At 40.6% G+C, this 17,190-nt stretch overlaps 1 protein-coding gene across 1 annotated transcript in view; it reads left to right on the top strand.

Moving 5' to 3' along the window:
• The first annotated feature begins 354 nt into the window (after window positions 1-354).
• Window positions 355-17,190, top strand: part of TMTC4 (transmembrane O-mannosyltransferase targeting cadherins 4) — a 59,905-nt gene continuing 43,069 nt past the window's right edge. The window contains exons 1-2 of the mRNA XM_060769567.2: window positions 355-462; window positions 8,383-8,598. Of these exons, the coding sequence (XP_060625550.1) occupies window positions 8,437-8,598 (162 nt within the window). The 5' untranslated portion in view covers window positions 355-462; window positions 8,383-8,436. The remainder of the gene's footprint in view (window positions 463-8,382; window positions 8,599-17,190) is intronic.

A 17,190-nucleotide genomic window follows, 5' to 3' on the forward strand; every position in this document is an offset into this window, starting at 1 on the left:
GGGCAACTCACAGGGACAGGTATCATTCCAACACACTGTTTTGGCTGCCCTTGTAACCGTGGAATTAGGAAAGGCTGCGCTTTGCCACTCTGGCTGCGGCTGGCGAGGAGACCCCCAGGGAGAGAGCGAGGCTTTCTGTCTGTCTGTCTGCCCGCCTGCCTGCCTGCCTGCCTCCTTTCCCCTCGCCCCTCCCTCCCTCCCTGGGGCCGGCTCTTCCCTCCGCTTCGCCTCCTCCCGCTCCCGCGGCTGCCCCGCCTTCCCGACGCCACGGCTGCCTGGCCAATGAGTGGGCCGCTCCATTCGGGGAGGGGGGGGACAACAACAAGGAAGCGGGGCGAACCAATGGGCGGGGAGAGGGCGGAGGAGCCAGCCCCCCCCCCCCCGCTTGCTTTCCCATTAGACTTCGCCGGAGCCCCGCGGCCGGGAGGAGGGAGATGCGGCGCGAGCTCCTCTGCGTTGCAGGTAAAGCTGTGTCCGGGGGGCGGGGCGGGGGTCGCGCGGGACCCCAAGGCTCTGCGGCAGGAGGCGCGCCACGCGCTCCCCAGACAAAAGCCAGGAGCGAACAAAAGGGGAGAGGGAGGGACGCCTGGATCCAGGCTCAGGCACTTCGGAAGGAGTCCCTTTGTCATCTCAACTACTCTCTCCTCTTCTTCTTCTGCTCCTTCTCCTTCTGCAAGAGTTGCCTGGCGTGGCCCCGTCCCTCGGATCCCCTTCAGTCTCACTCCAGAGGGGGTGCCTTCACCCCCTGCGCTCTGCTCCGCTTGAGGGGCGGGGCTGGGCATCTTGGTGGGCTTCACGCCTTGTCAAAGGGAGGGAGGTGGGAGATGCAGCCCGGAAACTCTTCAGAGCCCCTACTCCCGTGTAAGCGTGGCTTGGCTGCCACTGAAAAGAATCGCTCCAAGGGCGCAACGGGCACAGTCCCTAGTTTTGGGGCTTCTCTGGTTTCTTCCCAAGAGAAAGCAAGAGAGCCTGGTTCAAGAGCAGGTTTGAACTCACAAGCGATGATCAACCAGACTCGGCAGGGAAAGCGCTGCTGTTCATTAAGGTCCCCCTGCAGCCTACTTTATGAATGGTTTTCATCTTCAGCCGCTTTCCAGGAAAGTGCTGGCTGGCAAAAATCTTTATAGTGGATCTTCCATCTTTCTTCCCAGATTGTGAGGAGGAGCAAGCGGTAGGAACACATCCAGGAGGTTTTGGAAGTTTCAGAAAGTGGGGGCCCTTCCACACAGCTCTATATCTCAGAATATCAAGGCAGAAAATCCCACATTAGCTGAGTGTGCACTCAGATAACCCAGTTCAAAGCAGATAAAGGTTTTCCCCTGACATTAAGTCCAGTCCTGTCCAACTCTGGTGAATGGTGCTCATCTCCATTTCTCCATTTCTAAGCCAAAGAGCCAGCTTGTCCGTAGACACCTCCAAGTAGACGGCATGACTGCACGTAGCACCATTACCTTCCTGTCGGACTGGTACCTATTGATCTACTCACATTTGCATGTTTTCGAACTGCCAGGTAGATAGAAGCTGGGCCTAACAGCAGGAATTCAACTCACTCCCCAGATTCAGCAAGTTCGGCAGCTCAGCAATTTAACCCACTGTGCCATCGCGGGCAGATATTGTGGGATTTTTTGCCTTGATATTCTGGGATATAGGGCTGTGTGGAAGGGCCCTGGGATGCATGATCCCTTCCTTGTTAAAAGCTCTTGGGAAGAAATTAGTCCAAACCCACAGACAGGATAGAAATAAAGCTTTGCTGAGTGTGATGTAGTGGCTTGAGTGCTCTGACTGCAGTTCTGGAGACCAGGGTTTTAATGCGGCCTCTGTCATTGAGATCTCCTGAGTGACCTTGGGCATGTCACACACTCTCAGCTTCAGAAGAAGGCCAAGGCATCCACGTCCCACACTTTTTGCAAAGGAAACCCTGTACTATGTTCTGACATAAGTCAGAAATTACTTGAAGGCACACAACAACAAACCTGTGTTGAACATCTTGGGTCTTACTTCTGAGTAGATGTGTAATTCCATAAGATTGCTGTCTGAGGAAGTTTCAGGTTTTAGATTGCACTACATGAAGTCCTTTCTCACCTGTGTTGCACACAAACGTTTAAACCAGTGGTTTTTAACCTGTGGGTCCCGAGGTGTTTTTGGCCTACAACTCCCAGAAATCCCAGCCAGTTTACCAGCTGTCAGGATTTCTGGGAGTTGAAGGCCAAAACATCTGGGGACCCACAAGTTGAGAACCACTGGTTTAAACAAATGTGTTGTCGAAGGATTACATATACGGAATCACTGGGTTGGGGTGAGTTTTCAGGGCTGTGTGGCCATGTTGCAGAAGCATTCTCTCCTGACGTTTTGCCCACATCTATGGCAGGCATCCTCAGAACCTCTGGGGATTCCTGTCATAGATGTGGGTAAAACATCAGGAGAGAATGCTTCTGGAACATGACAATACAGCTCAGAAACTCACAGCAACCCAGTTTAAACAAATGTATGGAAAACGGAGAGAGAGAGAGAAAGATCCACTCTGGATTGTTTTAGAAAAGAGGCACTCATATCTATTATCTGGTCTATGGGATCTGTGCAGGACACTTTATAGCTCTCATCTTTGTGTTTGGGTTTTAGTTCCTCCAATCACAATTTTGCCCTTTTCATTCATTAGGTTGGTTTTCAGACATCAAGGGAATGGTTTATTAGCATACTGCCAAGGAGGTTCCTGTTACCTCTAGTATGCCACTTCATGTATTATTAATTTCTGCCACTATAAGGGACATTGCTATAGTAACCAGGACTCAGTTTTGAACTGAATTAATACCTGCATGAGAGAACTAGGGGCCCTTCTACACAGCCATTTAACCCAGAATATCAAAGAAGAAAATCCCAAAATATGTGGTTTGAACTGGGATAGCTGAGTCCATACTGTCATATATTCCAATTCAAAGCAGATAATATGGGATTTTATTCAGCTGTGTGGAAGGGGCCTTCGTCTGGTTTGTATTTCTGACACGACTTTTTTGTTTGTTTGTTTGTTTTTTGTTTAGGTAGGACCTGGAATGCTTTCCTTATAATTGATGTGTCGCTCTCAAGCCAGTTCCTAGAAATCCATTAATGACTATTGCCTTCCTTCCTTTTTTAAATTGTTTTTGTTTTCCAAGCTCAAAAACAGAACACAACAAACTTGTTATTCAGAACAAATACCACAGAGTTGAAAAGAAGAAAATGCCTTTTGGAGTAGAGTCTGTTATACAAGGCCTTGAAAATGAAGGTGCGGGCCTTTGAAATCCACATTGCAATATTTCGGGATTTGGATAAAAGATATGTAGATTCTGAAAACAAAGAAAGCCTATACTCAAAATACTTATTCTTATATGACCTTAAGTATAGAGTAGAGTCTTGCTTCTCCAACATTTTTGCTTATCCAACAGAACGTTGGATAAGCGAAAATGTTGGATAATAAGGAGGGATTAATGTAAAGCCTATTAAATGTCAAATTGTGTTATAATTTTACAAACTAAGCACCAAAACATTATGTTTTACTACAAATTGACAGAAAAAGCAGTCCAATACACTGTAATGTTATGTAGTAATTACTGTATTTACAAATTTAGCACCAACATATCGCAATGTATTAAAACAGCTGTGGATCTGGGCTTGTGCCACACTGCGTTGGATAATACAGAATATTGGATGAGAAAAGGTTGGATAAGCGAGACTCTAATGTACTATATATCAGTGGTTCCCAACCTTTTTTGACCAAGGACCACTTGACCAGGGACCGCTCTCCAACATTAGTACCAAAAGAGTTACGAATCAGTTTTTGGTCAACTTTAGATTCAGTTTGGTTATTTGGGGTGCTGATTCAGAAAACTGCATTGGCTAGACCACATCAGCTCTAGTTTCTGATACAGAACATATGCCATCTAGTAGTCACCATCTGCTCACCTACAGAAAACCATATTTAATAAGCCTTGGTACTATAAGAGGGTTTTGCGAGACCAGTTGCTTTCATTGCAACGGTGTAGTAACATTGAGGCCACAGACCATATTTTAGTTCTTGTGGTGGTCCACAGGCTACAGGTTGGGAACCACTGCTGTGTATAAATTGACATGCACTGTATATAAACTATAGTGTGAAGGTATTCATAATTTTGTCACTTTTTTATGGTTTGAGGAATTTGGATTTCAGCAGAGATGGAAAAAAAATATTTATTTGGACTCCCATCCCCAGCATCCTCTGTCACTTCAGTATCTGTGCTGTTTGCAGGATGCTAAAAATGAATTCCAAAAGAGCAAGTTTCCTAAGCCTTGATCCTGAAAGTAGGGGAGACATATGAAGGAAGCATTTTTAGAAAATATGCTGCAGTAAGGATTAGTTTCCTGTATCACACCCACCATAGCTTATTCTCCTAACATATGTGTTTGTAAAACTCCAGACAACCATCAGATTAATGGAGTAAAAGAGCTTCTTGCTGTAGGAAGAAATTGTCTCTATAATCAGTATGTTTGGTAGGATAAGCAGGGTTTTTTTGACAGATGTGGAATTTTTAAGCAGTTGCTGCTTAAAGCTGTGCAACATATAAATGGCTTAACTGATAGTGTGGGAGAAACGATTGCTTTGTTCCCTTTCAGTGAAAGATTAAATGATTTCTGAACTCAGCACATGAAATCTATGCGAGGAAGACACTTGGGAATCAAAGTATTATTCTTGTGGCTTTTAGGACTTGAAACAACTCTCTGAATTTAAAAAAAGTGCATTTTATGTGAATGTTCTGCACATGAGGAACTCTCACTTCCTCTCAGGGGCAGAGTTCTGCCCCTGCTGTATTTGTAGATTGCATACTCTGCGCAAAAGTATGGTTCAGGTAAAAGATTGTAGAATGCTACAATCTTTTTCAGAACCCTTCCTGATCACTGCATGGAAGCTACTGAAAATATTTCATTTTGTTTTGCTCCTCTTGTTAATGAAAGATGTAAATACTTGAAAAATAAATGAATTCATTTCCCAAGCATCCTGTGGATCTGGATCTCTGGCACAACAGTCATATCAGATTGCCTGGGCCTTGCACCATGCTGCTCAAAGTGATGGTTCATGGACTAGTGTCACTCCATAGGCCATCAATTACTGTTCTAAGAAGATTTCCAGGAAAGAAGGAAGCAGTTGTAGCTGATGGATACAAATATGGAACAGTACAACTCCTGTATCCATGGGACCAGTGTTTTATTCATCCTTGTCTGCCTAAATATGTTCTCTACACATTTTGGAGGTCTTCCCTTATAGTATTATTGTGCCTGATTTCCTTTGTTTCAATATGCTTTGCTATTGTCTATGGTTCCATGTATCCATGAGAAGTTTAGGAACATATCCCCTCTCAATATTGGGTCGTATTGTACAGATCTCAGAGAAAAAAAGGAACATTCATCCATATCTAATGGCCTAAGAAGCACTCGTCTAGAATTCTTAATTTCTTTGGCCAGGTCAAAGATGCTAAGTGGTCTCTCCATTACTCCTCAGCCTGCATTGGAGGGATAGAAGGGCAAAAGAGTGATGTAAAGCATTGCTTCTCAGGCTGTTTCATGTAGGGTACCAGAAATTAGTTTTCCAGATTGCCAAGGGCCCACACTAAATTTGTGCTCATTAAATACCATTGTTTCTTTCTTTCCTGCACAGACCAACAGCCAAAGACTCAGGGACCGGCACCAGTCCAATGACCATCGGTTTATCATTGGTGTCCAGCTTGGTTACAAATTGGTTACAAATAAAAGTTACACTTTTCCAGTAATGAACATATACTTGAAACTGCATTACAATTGTAATTTAATGAGTGGTAAATTCAACCCTATAGTGATCTGGCTGTAATTTATAGTAACTGTTATTCTTACATTGAGTTGATATCTCTAAATGGTGGAGAATGAACATCATATGCCTTTGGTGCTGCCTTGGGCTTAGGCTGGATCTACACTGTCCTGTTTATTTACAGTGTTTGTATTCCGTCCTTCTCTCCTCGAAGGGGACTCACAGTGGATCAAAAAACGCATATACAGCAAACATTCAATGTACACTGACAAGACAGATAACTATACATGCATAGAGGTATATGTATAGGCTTTCCCATCTTCGGCATCTTGGAGGCTGTGCTCGGTTCCAGCCACTGGGGGGGGGTCGCTTTACTTTTTCCTGTGCAAGAGCTTTGTTCATAAACTTCCTACTTGATCAAATCGCCTGCATTTTTCTGGCTTCTTCTTATGGGTGCCTTGAATACCCCCACTTAAGCAGTATCTACTTATTTACTCCTGTTGCTTTTTTCAAAACTTCTAGGTAGGCAGAAGCTGGGCTAAAGACCAGGAGCTCACCTTACTCTGGGCTTCAAACTGTGATTAAAAGCAAATGAATCATATAATAAAAGAGTTGGAAGAGACCACATGGCCCATCTAGTCCAACTCCCTGCCATGCAGGAAAAGCGCAATCAAAGCACCCCAACAGATGGCCATCCAGCCTCTGTTTAAAAGCCTCTATTACCTATATTTAACAGTGTCAATTACACAATCGAACAATCACTCCGCAGTTTGTATTCTATTCTATTTCATTTATTCCAGTATCTACAGCATTGCCACTACAAAAGCAGGGACTATATATTGTATTATTTCATAAATACAGTACAAGTTGAGTATCACTCGTCTGAAATAATTGGGATGAGATTTTTTTAAAAAAAATTGAAATGCATGTATTTGCATATACTTAAATAATGAGATATGTTGGTGATGGGGCCCTAGTCTAAATGTAAATTTTATAACCTGAAGGTAATTCTATGAACAATATTTTAAATAATTATGTACATGAAACAAAATGTGTGTACATTGTCATATTAGAAAGCAAAGGTTTCACTATCTTAGCTACCCGTGTGACCAATTTTGAAGGATTTCAGAGTTTTGGGTAAGGGGTGCTCAAACTTTACTTCATTGCAAACATTATTGGTTCAAGTGTCCAATAGATAAATGGGTTAGTGAGGTCTTTGGAAATGTAGGAATGGGTGCAGGGAAAATAGATTAATTACAGTGGGGGGAATAGTGTATTGTCACCTGGTTGGGAAGAAGTTCATTTCATGAGTATGGCACTCTGTTTTTGAGGACCAGAGAGCCCTCATTCTTTCACTACTACAAGGCCATTGTTTACCACCCTATAGTAGTCATCCCCCAAAATAACAATTTTTATATGCATCTCTAACTCCTCCCCCAAAATAACTACTGTTTATATGTATCTCTAAGTCAAGCTCATGTATAAATCGAGGGCAGGTTTTGGGGCCAAAATATAGATTTTGATACATCAAGGGTCATTTTGCAGAGAGGAGAAAGCACTAATGCCAACTCTCAGGACCAGCCAGGCATTCAAAAAATCCAGAAATGATACTGCAGTGGAGATAGTAAAGGGAGTTGTGCTTTTAAAGGGTTTTCTCAGAATGGTTTAACTTCTAGCTGTTTACCCTGTATTCAGAATAGGTGATTGATCCCTTTTTGGTAAGAGTTTAGGCACAATGCTTACATGGACTCATGAATTTTTGATTTTTGACTACAATACTTATATTGACTTGTGGATTTTTTTATTTTTTAGTACAATTTCTACTCCAAAATTTTGTTAAATGTTTCAACAATGTAATTATATGCATGTTTACTCAGGTTTGATTGCCCTTAGTTTCAACAGACTGTCAATTAACTGTCGAGCAAGTGTAAGGAAAATGGTACTGGAATCTGTCTCAGAAAGGACCAAGCATGTGACAAAATTTCTCCCATACCCATAAGGATCATTGGGGGAGGGGGAGAGATGTAAATTTGACAAGGAGTGAGGTCCTCTGGAGGGTCAATGCTGCTCACTAACCTGTGATAGTTGCCCATCCTTGGTATATAGGAATGCAATCTAATACTGTTCAATATCTATGATAGTAGTCACAAGTCCTTTAAAATTTACTTGTGCTCCTTTGATTGCTAAAAGGCAAAAAAACGGTGTTTTCACAGCCAAACCAATTAGTGTTCTTATTCTGAGCAAGACCTTTTCAAGAACATGGGATTTTTAGACTGCTTGGAGTGTCTAATTTAAGAAGGTAGCAAATGGATTTTGAGTTGCTAAGAGAATAGATAAAAGCAACCATTTACCAAATGCACATAATGACAAGAGAAGCTGGTTGCTGTAACCCTTGCATCTGTACCCAGCAGGAAATACTTTTTATGCTGAGAGAAAGTTGATCTGTTCTTCTCTCTTCTTAGAGTACCAGTGCTTCACATAAGTAGCTAATAGCAGTATTTGCAAGCAGGAGGATTAACCAGTTTTTTACAGGCCAGAAAATTTATGGGAAAGCTGAACTTGTGTGTAATAAATGCATGTTGTATTTGTTTCAGATTTTCAACCAGCATAATGTTGGCACTCCAAATCTGGAGCAAGTATTGTACAGCATGGCGCAAGCAGAAAGCAGTCTTGACCATGACCTACCACTGTTACTCCTGCCACCTTACTGGGCAAAAACCGTTGTTGGCCTCCTATCTGTTGTCTGCTTTGTGAACAGCTATGATGGTGATTTTGTCTTTGATGACTCAGAAGCTATCATCAATAATAAGGTTAGTGACTTTTTCTTATAGATCTTTACTACTTAGTCAACTGTGATGAGTAAGAATTTATTCTAGGAACCAGACAGAAAACGTTTTGTTAATTAACAAAAGTAATTGACCAGGAGTCCTTTAGTCTAAGGCTGGATCTACATTGCCCTATATCCCAGGATCTGACCCCAGGTTTTTTGCTTAGAACTGAATTATATGAGTCTACACTGCCAGAGAATCTGGGAGGAGAAGATAATCTGGAATGAGATCCTGGGGTATAGCGCAGTGTAGATCCACCAAACTCTGACACAGTTGACTCCCATAGTCTTCATTTTTAAATATTTGCTTTTTTTAAAAAACTAAAATAGTGTGGAAAGTAGAGAGCAGGTGGGAAGCCACACTGAGGTTTCTGGAGATGCATGCAGCTTGGGAGTGGCACTGCACAGTCTCCAAGTTTGATTTTTACCCTGGGCCCTAGCAAACTGAAATTGCAGAAATGCAACTTGTCCTTTTCTTTGTCAACTTAACATCTGAACATCTTTTGATTTCTACCAATTTGATCCCTAGTACCTGAGGACTCTTGGATGTCTATATTGCCATTTGTTTCCCTGGAAGGTAATACAGAGGAGACTTGATACAAAATGTTGCAGTATAGCTTGCTCCTTTTCGCGGTGCCTGTCAATAAGTTATTTCCTTTTCATAGGGTATTCTGTTCCAATGTCTGCCAGTCACCTATTGCTATTCCATCCCTGTCAGTTTTACTCCCACTAAGCATCTCCTTCAGACATTTGTATCCTTCCATACATACATTGAATTCTTTTTTTATGATTTTTTTTGGTTGGAAGGGAGAATTCTTCAAAGACTGGAGGTTTCTTCAGCTCTGTTGATCCCTCACTCTTGGGGATCATTCCCTTTTGGCCCTGTAAGGAGAAGGATTTTCTCAGTGAGTTTCTGCTTAGTATATAGCAGAGATAGGAAATGGGTGCCCTCCAGATGTTGTTGGATTTCAATTCCCATCAGCCCTAGTCAAAATGATCAATGGGATGGGATGATGGCAATTATATTTCACAAACTCTGAATATCCAGAACTTCCCTATGTAGGAGTAAAGTGCTGTGTGTGGCAATTAATGGGTAACGGCTGATTCAGCATTTGGAAATTGCTCCTTAATGCTACAGTCAACAAGTTTTAATTATATATACATGAACCAGAAATGTAATTGAGATACTAAATGCAGCTGCATCATAGTTTTATATAACAGCATTATACTTGCGGTTCTCTACTGCCAGAAGAAATGAACAATTTAAAAAAAATACTGATTTGAAACTGTGCAGTCTTGCTTTGAAATTCACTTCATCATTTCATTTAGTGAATATAACAAATCAAGGTCTAAGACTATTCATTTTATGATTTAAAAAGTATACCCACATAGGATGGTGTAACCTACTTCAAAATATCAGTTCGGTTTGGCAACTACTTACTGAACTTTTGCCTGTTTTTCAGAATGAGAACTGAAATGAAGAGTTAATTGCCCAAATTCAGTAGTTAGTTCCAATCAAAGTACACTAGTGTCTTGCTTATCCAACATAAAGAGTCCAGCAGAACATTGGATAAGTGAAAATGTTGTATAATAAGGAGGGATTAAGGAAAAGCCTATTAAACATCAAATTATGTTGTGATTTTACAAATTAAACTCCAAAACATCATGTTTTACAACAAATCGACAGAAAAAGCAGTTCAAAACATGGTAACATTATGTAGTATATACTGTATTTACGAATTTAGCACCAAAACATTGCAATGTATTGAAACCGCTGTGGATCCAGGTGGGAGACAGACTGCATTGGCTAATACAAATCATTGAATGAGTGAAGGTTGGATAAGTGAGATTTTACTGTATCCATGTGTTAAGTGGAGGAATAGTTACAAATAGGATTTCCAATGTGTTCATTTTGAAAGATCTGGACAGATGTCTATCTCCTAACTCAGGTCTTCCCAAACTCTAGTCCTCCAGATGTTTTGAACTTGAGTTCCTAGAATATCTGGCTATTGGCCAGAATGGCTGAAGCTGTCATGAGTGAAAGTCCAAAATTCCTGTACAACCAGAGTTTGGAAGTCATGGTCTTGGCTATTCTGCCTCTTAGAGCGGTTGTAACAATATAAAGTAATAAACCCCCTGAACTCACTTACTATCCTTTGATGAATTCTAATAAACATATACATGCATTTCTGCATGTTTAGTCTCCTGTGGGAGATAACAGCTCCAGATTATATTGTTCCCAGTCCTTGTTCCTAATGATTCAACAACAAACTGATTTTTTTCCTATTTTAGTCAACCTTTTGCTCTTTCTGTATTTGTTGATTTTTCTAGTTTTCCACTTTTTATATGAAACACCTTGTTCAATTTATCTGTTTTTCCTCTTCAAAAATGTACTAAAGTTCTGGATTTTTGTGCATTGGAAAATTGAGGGTTCAGTCTTTTTTATTTTTGAATCTCATTTAACATATAAGCACCTTGAGTCTCATATTGGGAGAAGGACAGTATACTAAAAAAAAACAAGCAAGAAAACAAACATTCCTCTTAAAAGTAAGCAGCATCTCTCCTCTTCCATTGTCATGGAAATACTGGGTTGGATTTAAACTTCATCATGCTAAAAGAAGACCCACTGGACTCAGTGAGACTTGAGTTAAATATCCCATTGTCCTTGGCCAGTCTTCTCTAATTATTCTCCTTTTTCTTTCCTAATAGCCACTTTAAAGCTATTTTTTTTTGAAAAATATAAAACTATTGGGTTGCCACTAGACACAGAAACAGCTGTTCCGAAATGAATCTTAGTCTCCTTTTATTGTCAACCCAACATGCAACCTATCTGATCCTTTTTCTCTAGGATATTCAGTAGAAGAGGCAATTTTATAGATCAGTGGTTCCCAACCTGTGGTCGTCCACAAGAATGAAAATATGGTCTGCAGCCTTACTATTACTACACTGTTTTCTTGAAACCATACGGCAAGGAGAGCAACTGGTCTCGTGAAACCCTCTTATAGTGCCGAGGCAACAAGGATGTCAGGAGGGGAGAAGCTGACTACCCACAAAAGATTACTACTACCACATCAGCTCTAGATTATTAAATATGGTTTTCTGTGGGCAAGCAGACAGCAACTACTGGATGGCGTATGTTCAGTATCAGAAACTAGAGCCGATGTGGTCTATCCAATGCAGTTTTCTGAATCAGCACCCCAAATAGCCAAATCAAATCTAAAATTGACCAAAAACTGATTCGTAACCCTTTTGGTACTAAATGTTGGAGAGTGGTCCCTGGTCAAAGTGGTCCCTGGTCAAAAAAAGGTTGGAAACCACTGTTATAGATAGACATTTGTTTATAACTTGGCCATCATTGGGTATCACAGTGTGATCATTTTATGTAAGTTTTGCTCTTCCCTTTTTCTCTACAGTTGTGATGAAAGATACTTTTTGCTGGCTCCATGCCTTTTGCAGCACAGAACAACCCTCTTACTGGATTTTATTGATGTTCAAGACACTTTTAGAGATGTATTCTTGTCATTACAACCAGCTCCATGCTTTGTCTTGTTTTAAAGCCATTTATAGCAGTGATCCATCTTTTGTGTGATTTAGGAAGACAAACATTTGAACAAAGAAAGCAGCTGAGGCAGACTGTCTCTTACATGTGTTAATGAACACAATGAACTTTCCTTGAAATGATAACACCAAATGATGGAGAAAAAACCCTCTGTTCAGAATCAAACACTGCAGAGATTCTAAGCCAACAGAGGAATACTGTATATACATGATTTCCCTAGTGATTATATGCAGTTTGCAGTAGAGAAGGGAAACACATATTTTTCACTTGGTATTGTCTTGTAAAATGAAGTATATTTTTATAAGAAAGCTTTCCTCCTGCAAATGCCCTAATGACTTGTTTACTTTGAATTAGAGCTGATTCACACAACCAGTTCTTGGGCATATGTTCCAACTGTTGTGATAATATATAAAAACTGTCAGCCCAGATTGAATGAGAAGGTGATACAGCTGTCAGCTTTGTGCTCCACACAGAACCATATGTCATTTTATTGTCTCACTGTAACAGCTTCTGACAACTGATTTTGAGCCATGTTCACTCAAAAAAAAATATATCCTGCCGAGTTCAGTGGAAACAAAGGCCAACAAATGGAGTTGGTTGTCAACCACTATTTTTTAGTTCCTCCCTTATATATCAGTCATTATAAAATCCAACATCACCTGGAATAAAAAAATAATTTGGGATAAGGTGGAACTATAGACCAGCTCTGTAACATATTCTCATATGGGGCTTGCTTATACCAGAAAATACATGCTCTGCACATGCCCTCTGGTATTTCACTGATGAAAACTGAAATTTATATGGCCAGAGTGTGGATACGAAGGCAGATGTTAATAATAAGAAAGAACTAGGAGATGCTGCACTAGTTTGCTTTTGCCTGAGGCTACTGGAAGGAGCAGAATCCTGCCCCCCTTTCTCCTCTTCCCCTGCTAAGCTAATAGGGTGCAAATTACCCTTGCACTTTGAAATCAGTTCTGAGATGAAAAAAAGAAGAAAATAGGAGAAAGAGAAAATGAGACATTTTAGAAGCAGCTGAAAAAGTGGGGTGACAGAGGTTTAATTGAGATTGCCCCTGCTAAACCAATACTTTCAGAGAGGGTATGCTCACATAATAGAGCTTTTTAAAATATAAGTGACTTCACATGAAGGCCACTGAAATGCTTAGGAAGAGTGATAAACTTTCCATCAATAAAAAGTGCTGCTTGTTTGTTTGGATTGTTGCCTAAAGATGGTTCATAGAGGTACAAAGGCTTCCCAGCATTTTCAGAAATTCTCTAATAGCAGAGATTGGAACAACTCTTACGAAATAATTATAACAATAACAATATGAAAAAGCTTAATTGCAAAGACTCTGGCACAAACTAGTAAAGGTGGTCCCAGTGGTGATCGGCACACTGGCTACAGTGCCTAAAGACCTTGGCCTGTACTTAAACACAATCGGCGCTGACAAAATTACCATCTGTCAGCTGCAAACGGCCACCCTACTTGGATCTGCATGCATTATTCACTGATACATCACACAGTCTAGACACTTGGGGAGTGTTTGACGTGCGATCCAATACAACATCCAACATAGTGATCTTGTTTGTTGTGTACTAATCTTGTTGTTCTTGTTATTATTATTATTGTTATTATTTATAACACAACAACAACAACTTTATTCTTCTGTCCTTCCACCATCTCCCTGAAGGGACTCGGGGCACCTTACAGATGGCACAAAGAGCCTAAAAACAAACATAATGGGAACACAATATAAAATACAATGAAATAAAACACATTCACATATAAAAGCATCAATTCAGACTCAATCAAGCTGCAATCCTCTAACTGTGGTGGTAAATTAGGCTCTTTATATGCTTTTTTCCAGTTAGTTAGTGATGCAAGCTAGTATAGGGCACCTTCATGTGTAGTAAATTTTACAATTCAACTATGTGAAGAAGTACAGTTGTCCTCCATATCCATAGATTCTACATCTATGGACACACCCATCCACGGTTTGAGAATATTACAAATAAATATTCAGAAAGGGAAAACTTGATTTTGCTATTTGATACAAGAACACCGTTTTACTATACCATTGTATATAATGGAACTTGTGTATCCATGTGCTTTGGTATCCACAGAGGATTCTGGGTCCAAAACTCACTGTGTACGAAGGAACCACTGCACAGCATTTTGTCCTAAATCTTCTTGCTATCGACTTCACTACATTTCTGTGATATCTCCCTTTGTGTGGGTATATGTCTTTAAGTCACTTGTCAACTTATAACAACCCCATAAGTTTCATAGGGATTTTAAAGGCAAGGAATACTTTGTGTTTTGCCAGTTGTTTTCCCCTGAAATGCAGCCTAAAGTACCTTACTCGTTTTACTACAGTGTTACCTTTTCTCATAAACAAGTTGCTCCCTTAATCATTTCATTTGGTTTTTCTTGTAAAATTAACAATACTGCTATAGCCTTTTTCATAACTGAACACTGTATTCCAAGTGTAATCATACTATAGAATTGCAGAAAACTGAAGAGCCACAATCAGTTTTCTGAAAATGAATTTTCTATCCTAAACAATGTGCAGGTGTATGTGCACTTTTTAAAAACTAGAGTAATGCTCTCTAGTGGCTTTTAGAAGTATGGTTCTCCAGGTTTTGGTAAACGGCATTGGAGACAGCCACAATAGCCTAGGATTGCAGATGATCCCTGGCTGGAGAATAACCTGCCCCTGGTGAAGGATCAGTATGATACTATTTGCGGTTCTGTTTTCAGTTCCCCACAGATTTGATGAGACTTACAACTCAGTAAGGATTGCAAATGACAATTTCTTTCCCTAGGTCAGAAACAGCTTTTCAGTAGTAGAAATGTTTTTATTTCTGAAAACACAATGAACAACTCTTTACCTTTACAGGCTTGATAGCACACAGGAAATGACAAGGCTGCTGTTTTTATAGCAGTGTGGAATGACAAACGCTATCAGTGTGACATTACAGGGAGCTGTCTGAGTCCTAAAGTCAAGAGACTGGATGACTCTGGCTCTTCCAAGGAATGGTTCAGTGAACATGCAGACTACAGCATTGTGCCCTCCAAACAAAAAACATTTCCAATTGCACATTTTTGTTAGAGATTTAGCTGCAGCCCTGTTTGTGCTTTAACCAGAATGATATCTAAATAAACATGTACAGGATTGCCCTTTGAGGGACATGAAGATAAGTAAGGAGGCTGTCTGAGTGAATAAAAATCTCAAGATTTTCAGATTTCATTTTCTTCTCACTTTTTCACATGCAAGATTCAGAAAATGTATAAAGGATGCAGCAGCTGGGAGACATGTGGCAGCCTGGGACAAATGTCTGGCTGCTTTCCATTCCCATGTGTCAGGCAAACAAGGAGTATGTTGTTTAGTGTACTGGGCTGTGCTTCTGGAAGAAACATTCTGCAAACAAGTCTGTGCTGCAAACATGCTGCTTTTCAAGTCAGTTCTTGCTGCCTTCTCTTCAGAAGATGCCTCCTGGCACAGTTCCAAATGCAGCCAAACATCTCTTCCTGATGTTCTCTGTCCTGCTGCCTCCTACTGTTATCGGAAGTTCTCCAATGGGCTATAACTTTCCTCTAGGTTGTATTTACAGGTACATAAAGGATACTGTTTTATTGGATATACAGTAGTAGGCTTTTTTTGTGAAAACATGTGAATAGGGGTTGTGTCAAGTCTTGCATTTTGCTCCTAGTGAGTTGAATTCACTCCTTGCTCTAGTATTATCATCTAGATCAGTGGTTCACAACCTGTGGCCCTTGGACCACCAGTGGTCTGCAACAACTAAAATATGGTCTGTGGCCTCGCCATTACTACACTATTACATTGAGGGGGACTGGTCTTGCAAAATCCTCTTATAGTGACAAGCCTTATTAAATATCGTTTTCTGTGGCCGAGCATATGGCGACTACTGGATGGCATATGTTCTGTATCAGAAACTAGAGCTGATGTGGTCTATCCAATGCAATTTTCTGAATCAGCACTCCTAATAACCAAACCAAATCTAAAGTTGACCAAAAATGGATTTGTAACCCTTTTGGTACTAATGTTGGAGAGTGATACCTGGTCAAAGTGGTCCTTGGTCAAATAAGATTGGGAACCACTGACCTAGATAATCCACCAAAGTCTAGGGAAACTAAAACACCAGATTCAAATTTCCCCAGTGTTTTCTGGATAGATGGAAGCTATCCCGGAATAGTTTTTGTTGGGTGGTGAGGAGTGTACAGAAAAGCTAGGAAAGCCAAATTCCTGTAATGTTAGTTCATAAAATCTAGGCTGGGAATGAATTTTCTGAAATTAGCTTTAGCCCTTAAAAGCTAATGCCACACAGTGGTGTAGTAGTAAATTTTGAAGTGTAGGAACTGATAATAATCGCCATAGCTACCCTATGTACTCATGTATATGTTTAGAAATTTTAGTTGAAAAGTCAACCCCCACAACCTAGATTGACTACTGTACTTAAATTTTATCAATAAAAGACCCATCCCCTTCTCTAGATAGAGTGACAAAAGACAAGATCATAGTCTGGGAGAACCTAAAAGAAGCACCAAGTCCATCTAATTTCTCCTCAGTGGTGCTGCTTCTAGCCCCTTTTTACTGCCTAGGTATTGACATGAGGCCAACAGTCTAGGTTAGCTCGCCCACAGAGGCGGCATTGATACTTTCCCTCTTCATGGAATGGCACTCAACTTATCCTGGATCATATCATTCATACATTTGGTACCAAAACTAGCATGAGGTTAACTTATGCAAGAGTATATATTGTACTTTTCCAAATGCAGATGGTTAGATAATCTATGGCTGGATCCAGACAGGCCTTTATCCCGGAAACATCCGTGTTAAAAAAAATGTGGATGTTTCCAGGGACCTGTCCACACCCACCTTGGAAAGCATTTGTTTTCTGGGGTAGGTGTTCAGGCGTTCTTTCTGGGGTGGGTGTCCAGACCCGGAAGTACTGGATTTATCCTGCACCTTTCAAGAAGGCACGGAATAAATCC

Source organism: Anolis sagrei, chromosome 3 (genome assembly GCF_037176765.1).
Source record: "Anolis sagrei isolate rAnoSag1 chromosome 3, rAnoSag1.mat, whole genome shotgun sequence".
Lineage (NCBI taxonomy): Eukaryota > Metazoa > Chordata > Lepidosauria > Squamata > Dactyloidae > Anolis > Anolis sagrei.